Source organism: Grammomys surdaster, unplaced genomic scaffold (genome assembly GCF_004785775.1).
Source record: "Grammomys surdaster isolate TR1022 unplaced genomic scaffold, NIH_TR_1.0 125863, whole genome shotgun sequence".
NCBI lineage: Eukaryota > Metazoa > Chordata > Mammalia > Rodentia > Muridae > Grammomys > Grammomys surdaster.
Window position 1 is genome coordinate 780,034 of NW_021620689.1, and position 18,460 is coordinate 798,493.

Consider the following 18,460-nt stretch of genomic DNA (forward strand, 5'->3'; position numbering starts at 1 on the left):
GAGAGAGAGAGAGAGAGAGAGAGAGAGAGAGAGAGAGAGAGAGAAACTGACTGGTTGGAAGTGAGGCTCAGGTGTGTGTTCCTTTGGAAGGCAGAAGGCCATCTCTTTAATGACTGCCTTGTCGTCCAGTCACAGTTTATACCCCTCTCTGCCTCATGATTACCTCTGTCATGATGGTGGGTACCCAGGAGCTCAGGCTGCTGTGGGCTGGGTCTGGCACATTTGGCCAGAAGAAAGTCTTCCTGCTGCAGAAGGAGACAAGTGAATTTGAGCCAGCTTGCTGACTGGCAGCTGAGAGGGGAAGAGGTGTTAGGGCAGACCTCCCAGATTGGGGCCCCGGAAATCTGGGAAGGCAGGAAGGGACTTCTGCACCCATGGGTAAGAGGAAGTCACTCACCTGTGCTTGCAGCAGAACCAGGCAGCTGTACAAGTAATGAACAAAAGTACAAAGCAAAGTATGCCCAGGAAAATGTTTACGTCAGATGACTCTGGGGTGAGAGAAAGAAAGTGAGAAGAGTTTAGTGTGTGGCTTTTCCACTGTGGGTTTATGACCCACGAATGTGGGAACAGTTGAATGTTGGCAGGAGTGAAAGGTTTCTAAAGAACATCTCAAAGGTAATTTAAAAAAAAAACAAACACAGCCCAGCAGTGGTGGCACACGCCTTTAGTCCCAGCACTTGGGAGGCAGAGGCAGGTGGATTTCTGTGAGACTGAGGCCAGCCTGGTCTACAGAGTGAGTTCCATATACAGAGAAACCTTGTCTTGAAAAAAAAACCAAAAAAACAAAAAAATAAAAACAAAAAACAGAGTGAGTTCCAGGGCAGCTAGAACTGTTACACAGAGATACCCCGTCTTGAAAAGCATAGGGGGTGAGGGTGGAAGGTTTGGAGGCTGGAGAGATGGCTCAGTGGTTAAGAGCACTGGCTGATCTTCCAGAGGACCTGGGTTCAATTTCCAGCAATCACATGGCAACTCACACTTGTCTGTGACTCTGCTTCTAGAGGATCTAACACCCTCACACAGACATACATACAGGCAAAACACATGAAATTAAAATATTAGATAATTAAAAAAACAACAACACATACACATAACGAATCTTACTTCCAACGTACTTCACCGATGTTTTATCACACAAGTTCACTGCGACCTTGGTTCTAATTCGTGTGCACTTGGTTTGCACACATGTGCTTTGCCCTGTGCATACACCATCACCACATCACACCACATCACTAAGTACTGCCAGAAACACCTTGGCTCAGATTCAAGACTACGGTACGCTATGAAGCCCAGAATCTCAGTGTGTTCACTGTACATTCAGAGGGTCTTGCCATTGCAGGAACATATGCTTTAATTATGGAAAGCAAAGTAAAGACTGTTGTTTGTTTTTGTTTGGTTTGGTTTTTCTGTGTAGCCCTGGCTGTCCTGTGTAGACCAGGCTGGCTGGATCCACCTGCCTCTGCCTCCTGACTGCTGGGATTAAAGGCATGCGCCACCACATCTTGCTAAACCAAAGACTTTTAACATTTTCCTGCCATCAATCCTCAGCATGTGGATATTGAATTGGTGCATCTTTAAATTGAATCATGTTAAAATGATTGATTTTTCGAAAAAGATTTATTTATTTATTCTATATGTGAGTACACTGTCGCTGTCTTCAAACACACCAGAAGAGGGCATCGGATCCCATTACGGATGGTTGTGAGCCACCATGTGGTTGCTGAGAATTGAACTCAGGACCTCTGGAAGAGCAGTCAGTGCTCTTAACCACTGAGCCATCTCACCAGCCCAAAATGGGATCTGATGCCCTCTTTAGGTGTGTCTGAAGAGAGTGACAGTGTACTCACATACATAGAATAAATAAATAAATAAATAAATAAATAAATATTTTTTAAAACATTGCTTTTTTTGGGGGGCTGGCGAGATGGCTCAGTGGTTAAGAGCATTGACTGCTCTTCCAGAGGTCATGAGTTCAAATCCCAGCAACCACATGGTGGCTCACAACCATCTGTAATGATATCTGATGCCCTCTTGTGGGGTGTCTGAAGACAGCTACAGTGTATTTACATATAATAAATAAATAAATAAAAAATTTAAAAAAATTGCTTTTTGAGTTACTGACTTGAATTTCACAAAAAAGAAAATAAACTTGTTGGATGAATTCTGGTTTGAGATCAAGTCAGAATTTACAATTTCTGAAATGGCCCTAAGCATACATTTGCCATTCAGTATGATATATTTATGCAAAGTGTCCTCAGCATTGATGACTGCAAAGATCAAAATACTGATCAACTCTGAAAAGTGCTGAAGGTGGCTAAGATGCTCTTTGCCCTGTAGCACCCAACATCCAGCCAACATTTAATTATCTGTGTAAAAAGAAGCAAGCACAACCACGTGACTAGTATGCAGGTTTGCTCAGTCTCTAATAAAGAAAATGTATATGCCTGCCAAAGAATCATTTCAAAACAAATGTATGGTTTATTATCAGTTAAGTGTTTGACCTGGATATGTTTTACATGTGTACATGCCCAGAATTATGTAAAAATTTCTTGTGTGAAAAGGGGCTAACCCTGGCTTGGTGTCACAGGCTTGGTGTCACAGGCTTGGTGTCACATGCCTCTATTTCCAGCACCCAGAAGGCAGAAGCAGGTGGATTTTTGTGACTTTGAGGGCAGCCTGGTCTACAAAGTGAGTCCAGGACAGCCAGGGCTTGTTACACAGAGGAAACCCTGCCTCAAAAACCAAAGGAAATAGAAAAGAAAAGAGGTTAAAAGTGGAGAAGTTAAAAGAGTCCATGGCAGTAGTGTATGTAAGTCAGGAATGGTGGGGAGGTCTGGGTCTCTGACAGAAGGATATTCTTGGATGAGCCCTGGTCTCTCCTCAGATCAGCAGGTCCAAAGGCAGGTTCCTATTGCTCTCAAAATTAAGACTATTTTTTTTTCCTTTGAGACAAGGTTTCTCTGTGTAGCCCTGGCTGTCCTGGAACTCACTCTGTAGACCAGGCTAGCCTAGAATTCAGAAATCCGTCTGCCTCTGCCTCCTGAGTGCTGGGATTAAAGGAGTGCATCACTGCTGCCCGGCAAGACTTTTTTTTAACTTTTTAAATTAAAAATAATACACATACATAATCTTCTCTCCTCTCTTTAAAAATCAGGATTTCTTTTTATTTACCTGAGAGAGGATCTCACTTTATAGCCCTGGCTGGCCTGAAACCATGTAGCTTGGAGCCACTGTATATATACTCACAGACCTCCACTTGCCTCTCTGGCCTTAGTGTTGAGATTAAAAATGTGTGCCACCACACTTGGCAAAATCAGGATTTCTTTTTTTTTTTTTTTTTTTTGGTTTTTCAAGACAGGGTTTCTCTGTATAGCCCTGGCTGTCCTGGAACTCACTCTGTAGACCAGGCTGGCCTCGAACTCAGAAATCCGCCTGCCTCTGCCTCCCAAGTGCTGGGATTAAAGCGTGCACCACCACCGCCCAGCTAAAATCAGGATTTCTTAAAAGACAAAGTGGGGCACCCTCCCAACAGCCAACACTGTCAGTGTCCCCTGACCCCTTACCTAGGGCCATGGTCATCAGGGTAAGGCCTGTACTGTTGGTGGACCCTGCTCGGTTGGTGGCCATGAGGTAGACATGATACAAACTGGCAGGCTTCAGGTGGTTCAGGACATAGCCATGGAAGGAGATGTTCAGGGTGACGGCTGTGGGTGGAGCATATGATCAGTTTGGGGTGCTGACATACCTCTGTATATGCTGAGGGACACCCCTTCCAGACCTCCTGGGCTTGTGGGGAGCTAAGGATCAACTCACAGAAGGAGTGGTCCCCAGCATCGGCCCAGAAGATGGTGTAGTTGGTAAGGGGTATCATCCCCAGCCAAGGAGTCTCAGGTACCCACTCCAGCTGTGCCCAGGTCCTGCCAACATGCTTTAGATGTAGCTCTGGCGCGTGAGGAAGGGCTGTAGAGAGAGAGGAGAGAGAGAAGGTAAAGGGGCTGGTATGATCAGGGCAAGTGAACCTGACTGGGCTCAGGTGGGCTTCTGGACTCAGGACCCGGACATACTATAGATGACTGAGAGGACAGTGCTCAAGGAGCTGTGTGTGCTTGTGCATGTCCTTACTCCTAGCACTATGGAGACCGAGGCAGGAGGATTGCTGTGTACTTGAGGCCAGCCTGGGCTATGGTATAAGACCCTATTCTAAAACACCTATGAAAGGAGCCAACAAAATGTCTCAGCTGGTAAAGTTCTTGCTTCTTGCCCTGCAAGGCTAGAGACCTGAGTTCCATCCCTGGAGCCTACATGCTGTCTGCTTTTCTGTTGCTGTGATATATACCAGGACCAAAAGTGACTTGGGTGTGGAGTTTATTTCAAACTTACACTTCCAGTCTTAATTCCTTGTTGAGGGAAGTCAGAGAGTACATTCAAGGAGAAACTGAAGCAGAAATGGTGGAGGAATGCTCCCTCATCTAGCTTTCTTACGCAGGCCCATATCCACCACCTAAGTAGGGATGGCACTTCCCAAAGTGGGCTGGGCCCTCCCACATCAGCCATCAATCAATTACGGTGATTTCTCATAGAAGTAATCACAGGCCAATATGATGTGGGTAATTGCTCAACTGAGGTTCCCTAAACCCAGGTGACTCTTAAGTTCTGTCAAACTGATAATGAAAACTCACCCACCACACAAAGATGGACTGAGAGAACTAAGTGTATGTACAGAGTTGTCCTTGGGCCTTCACAGCCATTCCAGCATTGTGTGTCCATTCATACACATCATGCACAAATAATAATAATAATAATAACTGAATTAAAGCAACAGCAAAACCAACAAAAATCAAACACAAAACCCCAAACCAAAAGCAAATGTGGGGGTGGGGGGTTAGAAAGAGATAAGTATCAATAGATAGAGGTAGTAGGTAGGTAGATAGATACATAGGCAGATAGATGGATGGATGGATAGATGGATGGATGGATGGATGGGTGGATAGATAGATATCCCTTCTAAAAGGGCACTCTGTTTGTTTGTTTGTTTGTTTGTTTGAGATAGGGGGTGTTTCACATGGCTCAGGCTGTCCCCAAAATCACAATGCTACATCATCAGAGTTGCTAGGGTCAGAGGCAGATCCCACTTTGTTGAGAGCTCCCCACCCCCACCAGGATTTTATGTGAATTCAGTTTGTGTCTCCCAGAGCCAGAGCTTGGGTTTGAATCAGATTCTATCTGCTTACAAATCTTTGCTGTCTGATTTCTGCCACGTCTGGTTTTACCCGACTTGGTGTCTGGTTTCAGCCAGTCACCCTCTGAACCATGTCAGGTACTTGGTTCAGTTGTTTCAGATGTGACTCTGGGTTTCTGTTGGGGCTATGGACTGATTCGGTGAAACTTGCTCTGCCCCTTCTCTCACGTTCATGGCCCCTTTCTACTACCCCATCTTCTGCCCAGCTTTGGGGAGCCCAGTGTAAGCCATGATGGAAAGCACCTGCCTCAGAGGCCAGAAGTAAAAGGGTCCCGTTTGTCCTCATACTCCCAGTCACTAGAGCCCAGATAGGGAGAGACAAGAGGATTCTGGGAACACTGAGGGTGGACAAACCTTTCTCTCCAGAGTAGGTGTAGACATTTACAGGGGGTCCCACGATGCCTGGGTACAGGGGAGCCACTGTGATTCTGTAAAGCTGAAAAGGATGTATGTTGTCTGCAGAGAGAAAATGAGACAGCACTAAGGGTGGGGACTAACCTCTCTGCTACCCAGCCTTAGACTCTCCTTTCTACACGATCTGATTTTGACTAGGGGGCTAACCTCAGAGATCTCTTTTAGTTCATTTGATGGAGGTCACACAGGGACTGTGGAACAGAGAACCAGAACAAGAGTGGAGTACGGGCTAGAGGGGAGGAGGAACTTTCCCCATGTAAGGGTTCAGCAAAGGCTGGGGAGGCTGCCTCTAAAGGGAGGTTCCAGTTGTCCCTTGCTACCTCTAGACAAGCAACCCTCCCTCCGTTCCTTGTTCTTATCCCTCATCCCACCCCTCTGCCCCAGGCCTGCCTCACCCTCTAGGAGGATTCCAGTGATATTCCCATCAGGTTCTATCCTCCAGGACTTAAGGCTGTAATTGTAACTTTGGGAATTCGGGCCCCACTCAATGAGATAGCCCTGAGGCGGAAGGCTGGGGGCTTCCCAGTCTACCCAGATGCTATCAAGGTCTTGGGGCATGGCATGGAGTCCGGTCACAGCTGGACCTGGAGAGAAAGCAGGAAATAGGAGCAAAGACAGAAAAGTACACTGGTTACAGTACTAGATACTTGGATACAAATCCTGCCTTTGCTTTCCACAGACCTGTGATCCGAGGTGTGTTAACACCTGAGCCCCTGTGATCTGGGGTATGTCAACACTGATCATCAAGCTCCTCATCTGTCAAGGGGAAGTGACAACAAGAAAATCCCTGCTTTGTAGAGGCTTGTTCTGTGTTAAGGGAGGGTGCACAGAACAAGCTAGCACAGAGCCCGGCACCATTTAGCTTAATATATGTGACAGTCACACCAGGGAGGTTCTAAGGTTGTCTCCATTTTATAGAGTAAAAATGGAAAATGCAGAGAGGCTGAGAGGCTTACTAAAGATCACACAGCTTCTCCAGAGGTCCTGAGTTCAAGTCCCATGCAACCACATGGTGGCTCACAACCATCTGTAATGGTATCTGATACCTGCTTCTGATGTACAGGAAGAGTGCTCATATACATAAAATACATGGATAAATTTTTTTTTAAAAAAGCACATACTGCCGGGCGGTGGTGGCGCACGCCTTTAATCCCAGCACTTGGGAGGCAGAGGCAGGTGGATTTCTGAGTTCGAGGCCAGCCTGGTCTACAGAGTGAGTTCCAGGACAGCCAGGGCTATACAGAGAAACCTTGTCTCAAAAAAACCTAAAAACAAAAAACAAAAAAACAAAAAACAAAAAACAAAACAAACAAAAAAAAAGCACATAGCTCAGGGCTGGGGAGATAATTTCACTGGTAAAATGTTTATGAAGCAAGCACTGAATCTGGTCCCCAGTTTCCATGTGAAAAAAACAGCAAATGAAATGAAACAGGCATGTGGCATTTATAACCCCAGCACAGGGAAGGGAGAGGCAAGTAGATCCCCGATGGAGACTCTAATCAGTGAATTTCAGACCGGTGGGAGATCCTGTCTCCAAAAAAAGTACACAGCACCCAAAGAATGACATTTGAGGTTGTCTTCCAGCTGCTATACACACACACACACACACACACACACACACACACACACCCCTTGTAAGTCACAATCATAGTTTATCTATCTATCATCTATCTATCTATCCATCCATCCATCCATCCACCCACCCACCCACCCATCCATCTATCAAAAGTATATACAACATGTATATGCAGGAATGTATATTCTCCTAGACTAACTTAGTTCTGACTAACAATGATAATAATTTAAAACTTGACTCAAAGCTTAATGCCCCCCAGAGGCAATGTTAGGGCATACACTTGCAGACTGCGGAGACAACAGGGGTCAGGAAGGGAAGTCACCTGTCCAGGTCACTCTGTTAGCAAGTGGTTAGACTAGACAGGTAGGTGGACAGGCAGTCCAACCTTCAAATTCCCATGCTGCTCTCTGCTGCTCAGCTGTCAGCCCTCCTTTACCTTCGTTCTCCAGGAAAACCACTGGAGTAGGAGAAGAGGTCCCTGCTGAGTTGTAGGCCACAAGGGTCACGTTCTTGGCCTCTGAGGGAAGGTGGAAGATGCAGCTGTGCTCTGTGGTGTTGCAGAGGTGTATTTCCCGCCCTTGATGATCTGAGGAACTCCAGGACAGCAGGTAGCCCTGGATCTGTCCACTGTCTTCCTGCAGGGGTGTTGGCTGTGGTGGGTGAGGAAAGGAAGAACATGGTGAGGGAGTTGTCTAGTTTATTGTGAATTGGTCAGTACCTGAGGACCATGGACCAGTCATAAGAACTGGGCCCTAAGTCCTTCCTCCCTCTCCCTCTCTTCCCCTGTGGCAAGAACTAGGAGAGAAAGAAGGAAGAAGCCAGTCAGCACATGTGATACTTGTTTAACTCTTCTCTGAGTGGACCGTTTGGGATACAGGTAACCCCAGAATCCTGCATTGCAGTCTCTCCCCAAGGCCATTACCCAGATTCTGAGGTGTGTGTAAAGTACTTGCAAACTGCCTCCCAGGCACACTGCAGTTTTTGAGCCCTACTTTGGGGCTCTGTTAGAAGGGTTGGATGGGGTTTCAGAGAGTCACCTTCCAGAACAGCTGCATGTTCACTGTCCCAGGATCCAGTTGCTTCTTCTGCCACCATGTGTCCAGTCTGATGGTGGGGGCTGTAGATGGATGGGGGAGGATATAGATGGATAGACAAGATGAGAGAGTTTTTTTTAAGTATGATACTCTTCTAGTGTGCTATATACACAAGATAATTTTTTTAAAAAGTATGACCATTTGCTTTCTTTAGGTTTTTTTTGTTTGTTTGTTTTTGTTTTGGTTTTTTGTTTTTTGAGACAGGGTTTCTCTGTATAGTCCTGGCTGTCCTGGAACTCACTCTGTAGACCAGGCTGGCCTCGAACTCAGAAATCCACCTGCCTCTGCCTCCCAAATGCTGGGATTAAAGGCGTGTGCCACCAACGCCTGGCTTTTTTTTTTTTTTTTGATTTGTATGAATACACTGTCACTGTCATCAGACACACCAGAAGGAGGCATCAGATCCCATTACAGATGGTTGTGAGCCACCATGTGGTTGCTGGGAACCCAGGACCTCTGAAAGAGCAGTCAGTGCTCTTAACCACTCAGCCATCTCTCCAGCCCTTTTACTTTGACTTCTCACCCTTAATGGTGGGCCTCAGCTCTAGGCCAGGGCTCCAGCTGCTCCAGAGTCCAGGCAGAGATGAGCGGATACATCGCATCTGTAGGGTGTAGACTGGGGCCTGACAGAGCCCGCAGAGTTCGAATGGGTCCTTGCTGGAAGGCAGGTGGGACACCTGGGGTGTGGGAGGTGACACTAAATCCAACTTGCCCTCTCTCCATCCCCCACCTCCGACTCCAGGGTGTTCTCTGCCTCACCAGTGTCCAGTTGGCTCCTTCAAGCTGTGGCTGGTAGCGGAGTTCACACTCCTGCTCCATGAACTCACTGGGCTTCCATGGTTTCCAGCTCAGCCACAGGCAGCCAGGCTGGCGAGAGATTATATCGGGGCCAATGTCCAGGGCCCGCAGCAGGGGAGGCTCCAATTTCACTGCAGGAGGTGGGGTTGTCAAACTTTCCCTGCCTAATGGAGAGGGCTCTGGCTTAGCTGCCCTCTCCTTCCTGGGTCTCTTTCACTCTCTTTTTCTCTGTTGCCATGATCTCTAGCTGTACTTGAGTGTCACTGTGTATTTCTTACTAGGTTGTTACATCTGCTTACATGGTTTTCTTTCCAGATATCCAGGGGCCTGCTCCCTGAACTTTTCCAAGGGTCTAGTTAGCTGTCAATGTCTTAAAATCATCTGACATTGCATTTTATTGATCTTGCCACCAAAGTCATTGTAATACTCTGAGGGTGGGACTTTTGAAGCTTGTTCAACTGCCCTATCTATCTTTAGGACCCCCACAGCTTAGCATGAGGTAGGGGGACCTCAAGAAATAAGCTGAAGCCTGGGGTGATGGATCACGGGGTAAAAGAACTAGCTAGCTATGCAAGCCTGACAACACAGTCCCAAAATTCATATCAACAGCACCGGGTGCTCTTCCAGAGGACCCAGGTTCAATACCCAGCACCCACATGGCAGCTCACAGCTGTCTGTAACTCCTGTTGCAGGAGATCAGACATCCTTATTCAGACATGCATGTAGGAAAAACACTAATGTACGTTTAAAAAAAAAAAAGCCCAATGTAATGGTGTCTATCTGTAATACCATCAGTATTGTAGCAAACTGGGAGGTGGAGACAGGAAAATCACTCTGAGGCTTCCAGGTCATATTGCCTGGAGTTAAGGGCAGTATCAGAGACAAGAGAGACCCTGCCTTCAAGGTCCGGAAAGCTCCTCTGACCTCCACATGTGTGCTATCTGTGTGTGCGCTGCCCTGTAAATAAGTAAATCAATAAGATGAGGTTGGTGGTGGTGACACATTTTGAGATCAGCCAGGTCTACACAGCAAGTTCCAGAAACCTTGTCTTGAAAAACCAATGAGCCAGGCAGTGGTGGCGCACGCCTTTAATCTCAGCACTCGGGAGGCAGAGGCAGGTAGATTTCTGAGTTCAAGGCCAGCCTGGTCTACAGAGTGAGTTCCAGGACAGCCAGGGCTACACAGAGAAACCCTGTCTCGAAAAAACAAAAACAAAAACAAAAAAAGAAAGAAAGAAAGAGAGAGAGAGAGAGAACGAGAGAAAGGAAGGAAGAAAAACCAATGAATAAGGTTGAGAGACGGCTCAGTGGTTAAGAGCACTGACTGCTCTTCCAGAAGTCCTGAGTTCAATTCCCAGCAACCACATGGTGCATGGTGGCTCACAACCATCTGTGATGGGATCCAATGCTCTCTTCTGGTGTGTCTGAAGACAGCTACAGTGTAGTTACATAAAAGAAACAAATAAATCTTAGAAAACAGAAAAGAAAAACCAATAAGAGAAGGAACATGTCCCTAGCCTCTGGTCCCCATTTCTCTCTTCTCTGCCTCTCTCCAGGTCTTCCAAACAAAATCTGTCTGTGCCTAGGTCTGTATTTCCTTCTTATGCACCTCTAGGTCTTCCGATTTGGGGACTTCAATTTCGCACACCCAGTGTCACTCACCAACATCCATGGGGTCAAGGCACAACTTTGGGGACTCGCTGGACCCTAGCATATTCTCTGCTTGTACCCAGATGACCATATTCTGGTACAGGAGCAAGTGTTTGCGGGGGATGGAGCAGTTGCTCTGCCTCTTCTTTGGCACACAGTCGAAGATGGTGCCCACCTGGTACTGACAGTCGGTGCGGCTCCTGCCAACAGGCTGGGCTTTGGTGCCAAGCAGAGGAAGAAGGCAAGGCTCTTTTCTCTCTTCTCTCTCCGCCTCCCCACCCACCACCTCCCTGTGTCTCCTCAGCCCTACAGGGACATGTGCCCCAAACCAGGACCTGGAGGAAGGGGCTGGCACAGAAATCCTACATACCTGAAGCTCTTTAGGATGTAGTTGGTGGGCAGGTGAGTCTCAGGGCCTGGCTCCCATTGGCAGACCAGGCTGTTGGTGGTGAGGTACATGAGGCAGGACAGGTTGGAGGGGCTGGAAGGAGGGTCTGGATAGGGTGAGAAAAATGTTAAAGGCCTTCGTGGTTGGTGTGTGTGTATGTGTGTACTTGTGGCCTTACTTCCTTGGTGGGCTATTCCTTCTGTAGTGTGGACCTGTGAGAACAACTTTGCTACTGTCAGGTACAGGGGCAGGCATCCTGGACCCTCAGCTCCCTGGTGGCCCCTTTCTCCGCGACAGTATAGACTGGAATTTATTATGGTTTGGTCAGTCATTCATTAACCATTTCATCTTCAAGTGACTGAACTGCTCTCTGCCTCAGTTCCCTTATCTGTAAAGAGGAGGTAATGCTAATGAATTTCCCTCCTAGGTTTCTTTCTTTTTTCTTCTCCTCCTCCTTTTCTTCCTCCTTTTCTTCTTCTTCCTCCTCCTCCTCCTCCTTTTTTTCCCCCCCAGATTGTGTTTCTCTGTTCTCCTGGCTATCCTGGTAGACCAGGCTGCTGGCTTCACTATGTAGTCCTAGCTGCCCTGGAATTCTCTATGCAGATCAAGTTGTCCTCAAAGATCACAGAAATCCTGGAACTAAGAGATCCACCTGCCTCTGCCTCCTGAGTGCTGGGCTTAAAGGTGTGTGATACCACCTGGTTCTCCTAGACTTCTTTAAGGGCTGTGGTGGTTTCTTTGAGAATGGACCCCCCCAAAGGCTCATGTTTGAATACTTAGTTCCCAGTTGGTGGAACTGTTTTGGAAGCCTTGTTGGAGCAGGTATGGGTCACTGAGGGTGGGCTTTGAGGTTTCAAAAGATTTGTTCTATTTCCAGTTAACTCTGTCTCCTGCTTGCTCTTCAAGATGTAAGCTCTCAGCTGCTTCTGTCACCAAGCTTTTGCTCCACCATTGTGAACTTTAACCGTCTGGAACTGTAAGGCCAATTAAATGCTTTCTTTTATGAGCTTTCTTAGTCATGGCATTGTGTCCTAGCCAACAGAAAAGTAGCTCGTGCAAGGGCTGAGTGACTTCCTATCTACTGGCTTCCCCCAACAGTGTTCATGCAGGTGGCAGCTTCAATGATCACGGCTTTTCTTCTGGAGACAGGACTCATGATACAGTTCATGCTACTTTCTAACTCAACATCCTCCTGTCTCAGCTTCCAAGTACTACTAGGACCAGAGAAGTGTGGCTCCATGCCTGGCTCTGTTATTGCTTGGTGTGGATTAGAACCCAGAACCTTGCTCATGTTGAGTATGTGTTCTCCTACTGGGCTACATCCTCAACCATGGCACCCATTTCTTTTTGAGGGGATGGGATAGACAGAGTCTCACTATGTAGTCCTAGCTGCCCTGGAATTCTCTATGGAGATCAAGTTGTCCTCAAAAGATCACAGAGATCCTGGGAGGCAGAGGGGGAGGAAGGCAGGTAGTGGTACACACCTGTACACCTTTAATCCCAACATTCAGGAGGCAGAGGGAGACAGATCTCTGAGTTCAAGGCCAGCTAGGGTTGTTACAGAGAAACCCTGCTCGAAAACCACAGATAGCCACATTCCTTGGCTGGGATTAAAGATGTGGCATCATGCCTTGGTTCATATTTGTTCCTTATACCTCAGCTTGGCACAAACTCCACCCTGCTCAATTTAGAAAGAAAACTGGGACCAGACTTAAGAGGAGCTGGAAGTAAGCCCCTCTTATGGTCAAGAACCTGAGCTTGCTAAACAGCCAAATAGACAAGTAGTTGGTTCTACAAGGAACCATGTGGGTGTGGCCTTCGGGAGGTCACCTGCCCTTGCTAGATGTCAGCTTCTTCATTGGAGAATTACAGAATGATAGGAAGAACCGAACCACACCCTCTGTCATACTCACAAAGGGCTACTTGAACGAGGTCTTAGCTCTCCCTGGTTTTGGCAGAGGGGCATTGGAAGCAGATGGGTAGATGGCTGGAAGGACTTACTGCCTGCACGAAGCTCAGCTTGATCCAGGACCTGGAAGTTGTTGTTCCATGGGACTAAGCAGAAGAGGAAGGCCTGGGTGTAGTTCAGGTGAGGCAGAGTGATGATGGACTCCTGAGTCCCGTCAGGCAGATGATGCTGTCTGTCCCCAGGCTGGTTTGGCTCATCTTGCAGTCTCCAGAAGATCTTTGGCTGTTGTTCCAGTTTGCTGCAGTTTGGGCTGATAGTGCAGGTGGCCAGGACAGGGTCCCCCAGGCGGATAATAGGGGGTGAGATACTGATGTGCCCGCAGCTCTCCAGACCTGAATTGGTAGAGGGTAGGCCCTGGAGGACTCTTTTTGCCAGGCCAACGTAGGCGAGGTCAAGACCTTTAGATTCCTAGCCTCATAGCCCTCCTCCGTCTTTTTGCCCTCCCATCAGGACCTGGGGGCTAAACATGAAGAGTAAGTGTGAGACCTGCAAGATGTACTATAGTGAGAGACAGAGACAACTGCGTGCCCATAAACGGTTATCCATAGGTTTGGCAGAGCAAAGAAACTCCCCACTTTTGGTGGTGTGAATACACCCAGAAAGTAGGAACACTTCCTGTGGTGTGAATACCCCCCTGGCTACGAACACTTCCTATCCTGTGAGTGTGCCCCATGGTGTGAATACCCTGTGGTGTAAATGCTTCCCACTGTGTAAACATCCTCCCCCCATGTGAATACTCCCCACTATGTGAACCTCTGCATCCCTTCCCCTTCCAGAATGCAGTTATGAATGCAGTCTATCCCTCCCAGCCAGCTCTACTTCCCCACTAAGGAGGGACTGGGTGGTGAAAACCACAGTCAGAGTGATAAGAATCCCCAAGGCCACAGCAATCTTTGTCAGATTCAGATCTGTTTGTAAGAGCCCTGTGTGATTGTACCACTTCAAAGGCGCTCGACCCTGACGGCTGCAAAGAAAGACAGGCTGGTGTGGTGGGTATGGGCCTGGACTCTCAGACTACAGCACCAAACTTATTGTTAGAGATCCTAGTGCGTGTAAGTGGGATTCCATGTGCCTTACTTCTTTCATCTGTGAATGGAGATTAAGAAACCAAACAAGCCAGGCGGTGGTGGCGCGCGCCTTTAATCCCAGCACTTGGGAGGCAGAGGCAGGCGGATTTCTGAGTTCGAGGCCAGCCTGATCTACAGAGTGAGTTCCAGGACAGCCAGGGCTACACAGAGAAACCCTGTCTCGAAAAAAAACAAAAACAAAAAAAAAAAAGAAAAAAGAAACAAAGAAACCAAACAAAACAGTTTCTATCAGTTAGATCCCAGAGCTATCTCTGTAGAGTGGACTTAGTACCTCAGCAAAGCTGCAAGGATCCTAGTATGTAACAGGAAGCCCTAAGATAGGGCAGGAGAATAGGGCTAGCTTCCTACTTTGTAGCCTTACCTCCTAGCCAGCACTAAGCACTAATCTGCTCAACCCAGAGACACCTTCCCCCCCGACTCTAAAGGAACTTCCTCAGTTCTGAGGGGTTTTGTCACATGTCCGCTATATTCCAGCCTCCTGTAGCTGGGTGGCTGGCATTATCAAGGACCTGACTACTAACAATAACTCTTGTGCTTATTTATTTATTTATGTTTCTTTTTTTTTTTTTTGGAGACAGGTTTTCTCTTTGACTGACCTAGAATGCACATTGTAGAACAGGCTAGCCTAGAACTCACAAAGATTCATCTACCTCTGCTTCCCAAGTGCTGGGATTAAAGGTGTGCTCTACCTCTGCCTGGCTAAGAGAATCAGATGTTCTAATACAATTGTGAAGAACAATAGCTGTCAGGTCAGTACAGGCAGCCAAGGTTAGGATGGTGGTCCAGATCCTTCACGTAGCTCCTGGCCTCACTCACTGTTTCAGCTCTGACAACGGTGTCTGCTTGCAGACGCAGAGTCTGTTCCTGGAGAAGCGACATGCTCTCTCCCATCTGTGGATCTTTGCCCTGCTGCCTCCTCTTCACGGTGCTCTTTAGACTCTCTCTCACCAGCTTAGCATATGGGCATCCTGGTGGACCAGACTGTATCCTGGCTTCCTGACATCCCTTTGTAGTTAGAGTCATAACTGCCCTGCTGCCTCTAAACTCTGTGACGTCGAGGCCTTGGCTGTTTTGTTCACTGCCACACTCCCAGGGTCTGGCACAGAGCAGCTTGAGGGACCAATGCCTCCATTTTAATCCTCCTCCCCAGCCCCTGACTTACTTCTGGGGAGTAGTAAGATGATTAGGGTAACTCCAGTCAGGCTGCAGGCTCCCAGCCCCACCATTTCGCCAGCTTGATGCTTACCTGGAGGCAGTGAGAGATGGTTAAGAACAGGTTTTGTTGCTCTGCCAGTGTCTGGGCAGGATACCTGACCCCTGAGTCTCAGTGTTTGCAACATGGAGGTAACATTGGCCTATACTACTTTTGAGAGAAAGACATGAAATGGTTCATATCAATAGCTTTCCCCTTACCAGGGCATCAAGGAGATGTCTGTGTGTGCAACACACCGCCAAGGTCAAATCTGCCTCCTAGAAAAAAACAGGGATTAGAGCCAGGAGGGGCACAAGCTTTTCTTCCTCTCGTCCCCCATATCTTTGTTTACTAATCTTTGTTCTGTAACTGTGCTTGTTGGCTCTTTTTGTGTCAACTAGATACAAGCTAGAGTCATTTGGGAAGAGGAAACTTCAGTTGAGAAAATACCTCTACCAGATTAGCTTGTGGGCAAACCTGTGGTAGGTATATTTTCTTGATTGATGCTGGATGTGGGAGAATCCCAGATCATTGTGGGTAGTGTCACCCCTGGCCAGGTGGTCCCAGTGTTAAAAGAAGGAAGGCTGAGCAAACCATGGGGAACAAGCCAGTAGGAGCACTCTCCAGTGGCTTCTGCATCAGTTCCTGTCTCAAATTCCTGCCCTGCCTTCCTTCAGTGATGGACGGTTGCCTGGAAGTGTAAGGTGAAATAAATCTTTTCCTCCCAAGTTGCTTTTGGTCAGAGTCTTTTATCATAGCAATGGAAAGCTCAGACAATAACCTCCTGTCAACATACCAGTTTGATCATCTCCTGCATCCACATGCACACACATGTACACACTCAGTGGGAAAGACTTAGCCCCCAGGACTCAGGATGCTGGTCCCTCTCTCCACTCATTTGTGGTTGTAGTAGGCCTAGCTCATACCTGGTACCACTGTATCCTTCTCACAGGTTTATGTCAAGAGCAGAAAACAGAACAGAGAACATCAGACATCCTCTCCAGGTTGCCTGGGGCTGGCAGGTTTAACATCAGAACAGTCCCCTATGAAAGCCCTGGGGGTGGCCCCAGTTGAGTAGGAGCTTGGGCCTGCAGGAGCCTATTGTCTAGGGAAGATATGTGCAAAGAGGCTGGGAGCCCAGTTCTGACTCTGGCTCCAACACTTACCTGCCTGGTGAACTTGGATGAGTTACTTCACCTTTCTGAGTCTCAATTTCTCCATTTGGGAAAAGGGGCTTAACAATACCACTCATGTCTCAGCAATGCTTTAACGATGAATCGAGACAGGTAAGATGAAAGCCGTTGGCACAGTGCTCCAGGAACAAGCTCTCAGAAGCAGTGGGCTATCTGTCTGAGCCCTAAAGCAGGAAATCAGCCAATGGGAACCACCAGGACTTAGTGTCCCAGGTCAGCCTCCTGGGACAGCCACCTTGGTCTATGTCTAGCTCCAAGGCTCTCAGGCCGTTCCCACCACTCTGCCCGTGTGTGTGGGTCTGCAGCTGCTCACTGTGCCCACTGCGAGCATCGTGCCCATGGACACAGCTGATGCCGTAACTCACAGCTGCTACGGCATCCTCTTTGCCTTTTCCTTTTGCTCATCGTTGCCTACCTTCCCCCTGGGCTCCCTTCTCCTGTCCCGCTCTTCCCTATGGGAAGACAGGGAGGAAGGGGACCTTAGGAATAAACTAAGGGAGGGGGTCCCCAGGTGTGGCAGAGATAAAGGATCTATAGGTGTAGATGGGCTAGGGGAAGAGATACACAGAGACAGACTGAGGCAGAGCCTAGCCCAGTGGCATGGGTCTGAGACCAGTTACCCTGGAAGTGGAGGGCAAGTGTATTACAAGTTCAAGGCCAGCTTGTGCTATAGAAGAAATTCAAATCTGTTTTGGGATACTTGGTGAAACCTATCTCAAAAATATAAAGCAACCAGGGCTGGGGATAGAGCTCAGTTGGTAGCGTACTTGTCAGGCCAGCACCAAGGCCTAGGCTTGATCCCCAGTACCACAGTCAGGATCAGGCATGGTGGTATACACCCGCAACTAGCATTTGTGATGCAGGAGGATCGAAAGTTCAAGGTTCTTATCTGCCTACATGGTGATAAGCCTCATCTGCACGAGAGCCACATACAACAACAACAATGACGACGACAACAACAACAACAACAGACCAGGCTGGAGAGATAAAGAGTTGAGAGGCAGAGGTCGGCAGACCAAGTCTTGTATCAACTGCTTATAAAGTTAAGAGGGAAAGAGAACCTGGAGAGGAAACAGAGCCCCAGAGACTCTGAGACAGTCATTGCTGAAAAGAAGCAGGCCAAATGGCTGGAAACAGGGAGCAGGCAATCTAAGGGATAGGGACTCTGGGAGAGATGTCTTCATACCTGAGTTCAGCGGCTGTTCCCAAAGAGATCCAGTCGTCTGACTTCCCTGATGCTGTACACACAGAGACTCCCATTTCCCAAGGACCCCTTGTCTTGGGACCCCTGATGTGGCCCCGGCAGGGCTGGGGAATGGTCTGAGGCCTCCAGGGCTCCGCCTTCCCCCTACTTACACTGGGGCTAGGGCGCTGTGCCCAGCCCCCACGCTTGCTCTCTCTTCTCCTGTCTCCTCTCCTCTTGGGGCAAGTTCCCGAAACTTCTCTTTCTAGCCCCGTCGTTAATGACAGGCGGGGGCACCCAGGATTGCGACACCTTCCTGGCTTCCCTGCTGCACTTCGCTGGGCCTTCACCCTTGGGGGGCATAGACAGCCCCTTCCTCTCAGGAAGGAGGTTGAGGGAAACTGGTGAGCTAGCGACCTTCCTGCCTCAGGGGTCTTAGAGGGCTGGGCATTGTAGCAACCTGGCCCGAGGCCCGCCCTCCCTTCTCTCCGGATTTCCTGAGCTCCATGCTTTGAGGTTGGGCAGAGCACCCGAGACAAGACAGGGCCAAGGGAGGGCTAGGGTCTTCAAGTGTTTATTTCAAAAACGAAGCAGGACAAAAGGGCGTGGAAAATTAATGAAGGGTGGGGTGGAGGAGGAGTCCCTCCCCACTGACTCTGGCTGAAGCCTCTGTCCGT

At 48.2% G+C, this 18,460-nt stretch overlaps 1 protein-coding gene across 2 annotated transcripts in view; it reads right to left on the reverse strand.

Moving 5' to 3' along the window:
* Csf3r (colony stimulating factor 3 receptor) overlaps window positions 1-18,144 on the reverse strand; it is a 19,542-nt gene extending 1,398 nt beyond the window's left edge. Inside the window, exons 1-17 of one of the 2 annotated variants that reach the window (XM_028790176.1) lie at window positions 17,787-18,144; window positions 16,574-16,764; window positions 15,629-15,685; window positions 15,378-15,461; window positions 13,160-13,459; window positions 11,141-11,264; window positions 10,783-10,970; window positions 9,083-9,252; window positions 8,847-9,000; window positions 8,267-8,346; window positions 7,666-7,879; window positions 6,049-6,237; window positions 5,594-5,695; window positions 3,814-3,960; window positions 3,564-3,704; window positions 398-488; window positions 164-245 (exon numbers count right to left, since the gene is read on the reverse strand). In XM_028790176.1, the coding sequence (XP_028646009.1) occupies window positions 164-245; window positions 398-488; window positions 3,564-3,704; window positions 3,814-3,960; window positions 5,594-5,695; window positions 6,049-6,237; window positions 7,666-7,879; window positions 8,267-8,346; window positions 8,847-9,000; window positions 9,083-9,252; window positions 10,783-10,970; window positions 11,141-11,264; window positions 13,160-13,459; window positions 15,378-15,441 (2,046 nt within the window). In that variant the 5' untranslated portion in view covers window positions 15,442-15,461; window positions 15,629-15,685; window positions 16,574-16,764; window positions 17,787-18,144. The remainder of the gene's footprint in view (window positions 1-163; window positions 246-397; window positions 489-3,563; window positions 3,705-3,813; window positions 3,961-5,593; window positions 5,696-6,048; window positions 6,238-7,665; window positions 7,880-8,266; window positions 8,347-8,846; window positions 9,001-9,082; window positions 9,253-10,782; window positions 10,971-11,140; window positions 11,265-13,159; window positions 13,460-15,377; window positions 15,462-15,628; window positions 15,686-16,573; window positions 16,765-17,786) is intronic. The other variant, XM_028790175.1, reaches the window with a different exon arrangement.
* Between the last annotated feature and the right edge of the window lie 316 nt (window positions 18,145-18,460).